Source organism: Arachis ipaensis, chromosome B02 (genome assembly GCF_000816755.2).
Source record: "Arachis ipaensis cultivar K30076 chromosome B02, Araip1.1, whole genome shotgun sequence".
NCBI classification, from domain to species: Eukaryota; Viridiplantae; Streptophyta; class Magnoliopsida; order Fabales; family Fabaceae; genus Arachis; species Arachis ipaensis.
Window position 1 is genome coordinate 1,885,197 of NC_029786.2, and position 3,204 is coordinate 1,888,400.

At 27.7% G+C, this 3,204-nt stretch overlaps 1 protein-coding gene across 1 annotated transcript; it reads left to right on the forward strand.

Moving 5' to 3' along the window:
* LOC107622438 (probable WRKY transcription factor 24) lies at positions 193-1,852 on the forward strand. The gene is made up of 2 exons (XM_016324322.2): positions 193-760; positions 1,366-1,852. The coding sequence occupies exons 1-2, from the start codon at positions 252-254 to the stop codon at positions 1,541-1,543; spliced, it is 687 nt and encodes a 228-aa protein (XP_016179808.1). The 5' UTR covers positions 193-251; the 3' UTR covers positions 1,544-1,852.

A 3,204-nucleotide genomic window follows, 5' to 3' on the forward strand; every position in this document is an offset into this window, starting at 1 on the left:
GAAGACTTAATTACAAAATCTAATATAATATAAAAATTTAATAAAAAAAATATAAAAATTAATAGAATAATTAAATCTTATTAATCTAATGTTTCTATATATTGTACACGTACACATACATGCGTGTACCTTTATATGTATAATAAGTTGGCTGCCCTACCATTTCTACCTTCCACCACCCTTAATTAATCTCCTTTATATTAATCTTAACCCTAAAACATTCCCATCTTTCCATTCCCATCATTGTTCAAATGGAAAACCAAGATCCTTCACCACCACAATTGTTGCTACCACCACCACAACAAGATCATCATCACTCTCATAATGATAATAATATTCATGACGAGTCTCAATATAATCCATTGTTCTTCTTGCCACCACCACCTTCTCCTTCTTCCTCCATCATGATGATGCAAAACCCTTTGGTGCAAGAAAATATTGATTGGGTTAGTTTCCTCTCTAATGGAGAAAACAACAACTTGTTTATTGGAGATAATCATAATACCAATAAAGAAACAACAATGGAATGTGCTTCTTCTTTTTATGCTTCTACTTCTACCTCTACTACTTCTATGCCGTCTCTGATGACTGAGGTTCATCAGAGCGGCGAGGACGAGAAAAAGAAAGGAGGAAGATTGATGAAGAAGAAGACGAAGCCGAGGTTTGCATTTCAAACAAGAAGTGTGGATGATATTCTTGATGATGGTTACCGATGGAGAAAATATGGACAGAAAGCTGTGAAGAACAGCATGTATCCAAGGTACGTACGTAGTATAAAACAAAATTAATAATAATAAAAAAATATAAGTAGACAATGAAAATACTAAATAATGTGAACAATGTATACATTGGATGTTCATTTCACTAGGTATACGGATGATTATTCTAATATTAAGATTTAGATGGGTAATTTGGAGATGTCATGTGTTTTTATTTGATTGGTGGTTGTTCATGTTGTTCAAAAAAGTCATTGATTACCTAACATAACCCTAATAATAATAATATGCCATGTTCTTTAATTTGTCGTTGAAAGCATGAATCTCTAACATTAGACAATATTAAGAAAAATAAAAATGTTATTTGTGTACTAAAATCAGCTACTAATAAAATCAGTCATCAATGTATTTATGTATAGTTTTGACAATGATTAAAAAAAATTATTTACGTCTATATCAGACTTGGAAGCTGTGTGACTTGAGATTCTTTGGCATCAATGATAAAGGATTATATAACTAAGATGAAATATGATGAGAAAAAACACAATTATGTAATGTTTAGTTTGATAATAATAAATCAATCAATCACTCATATTCTCATATAATTTTTTTTGTTACAAAACATGGATGATGGGGCAATGAATTAAAGAAGCTACTACCGGTGCACTCATCATACATGCAATGTGAAGAAACAAGTTCAAAGGTTGTCCAAAGACACAAGCATAGTGGTGACAACTTATGAGGGAATTCATAATCACCCATGTGAGAAGCTCATGGAAACCCTAACTCCTCTTCTCAAGCAAATGCAATTTCTAGCTAGCTTCTAATAATAAAGTATAAAGTTCTAACGGTGACATTACTGAAGCTTCTCTATATCTTCTTAGCAACATGCACATGTAATTTATTTAATTAGTTTTAGTTTATATATATGTATCTCTAAATCTCTAATTATGTAATTTTCCAACAATAAGTACAAATTATACACATTACAAGTTGATTTTTATACTTTTTATGTACCCTAGCCCTTGAATATAATTAATGTTACTGAAACTCTAGGCACACAAAATGTTTATTGTTACTTATTTGATAATTTTCAATTTATAATAAGAGGAATGCTGGGCCAGCAACTTTTGTGATCTGTAGTCATTAAATAGCTATCAACGATGATTTTAATGGTGTGAGATTGGTGTGAGATTTTATTTAATGACTCTTTTTTTTTTGCTGATTACATACTGGCCAAAATTTAACAAAGTTGCTGGCTCCCTAGACTATATAGTGTAAAAGATCGTAGCTTCTTCTTTCATATGATACATACATTGTACCATGAATATATCAACTTGGTTAATTTATTCTTGGTGGATTTCGTTTTTCTTAATTATATACTTTCAATATATATATTGAAGCATAAATAAATAAATAAATAAATAAAAGTAGTCTACATTGATGTCTAGTTGAACAAATTAAATCAGGCTTGTTTGAGATAAATCCAAGGCTATTTGTAAAGAGGTGAAGTTCTTGATGTAAAATCTAAGAATAGTATTAGGAGGAACCACCACTAAAACTAATAAAATTGAAACTTAATTCATTGGGGAAAAAGAAAAAAAAAAACTCTTAATCTACCAAAAATCAATATTAGTTGATAAAATATTCTAAAATATTTTTATTTTTCTAAATTCTGAACATTTTAATCAAATATTTACTATTTTTTTAAAATTAAAGGTCATAGGTAGGTGTATGTAATTTTCTTCAATAGTAGTTAAATTATTAGTGCTATAATTTCTAAGAGTCAAAATTTGATTGTTTATTCATAGTAATATACATGAATATAGATATATAAAGTTACAAGTTAAAGAATATTTAAAAAAAAAAAAGCCAAAGAGAAGAGAAAAAGGAAGCTGATGGATTACTCTTGTTTTATGGTCCAAGAACTTAAATAATTCTTTTTCGAAAATAACAATATATAAAAATATCATATAAATATTTTTTAGAAAATTATATAAAATCAACTCCAAATCAGTCAAAAATGGAACAACTTAATTAATTATAAATATAGTAATTAATTTTATTTATTTATAATTTAAAATATTAGTTATTAAATGTTTTACCACATTCAAATTAGGAGGAGATACGTTCAGTATTATTACAACGTGAATCATGGAAACTGATTCAATTAGCTTCCGTCTCTTCGCCCTCATTCTCTCTCCAAATGCCTAAAACATAACAAATCAGAAAATAGATTCAGAACCATTCAATTTACAAAGAAAAGAAACATTCTAATTTCTAGCATAAATACCATCCACGTAGAGATTTTGGATTCACCCAGAGACATTTAACTGGTTTTTGGCGAAAACCATCTTGATTTTCTAGCATTATTGATTTTTTTTTGTATATTTTTCTAATATTTTGTATTTTAATATTATGAATATTTGATAAAAAAAAATAATTAAAAATTATATTTTAATATTTAAAAAATATAAATATATATAAT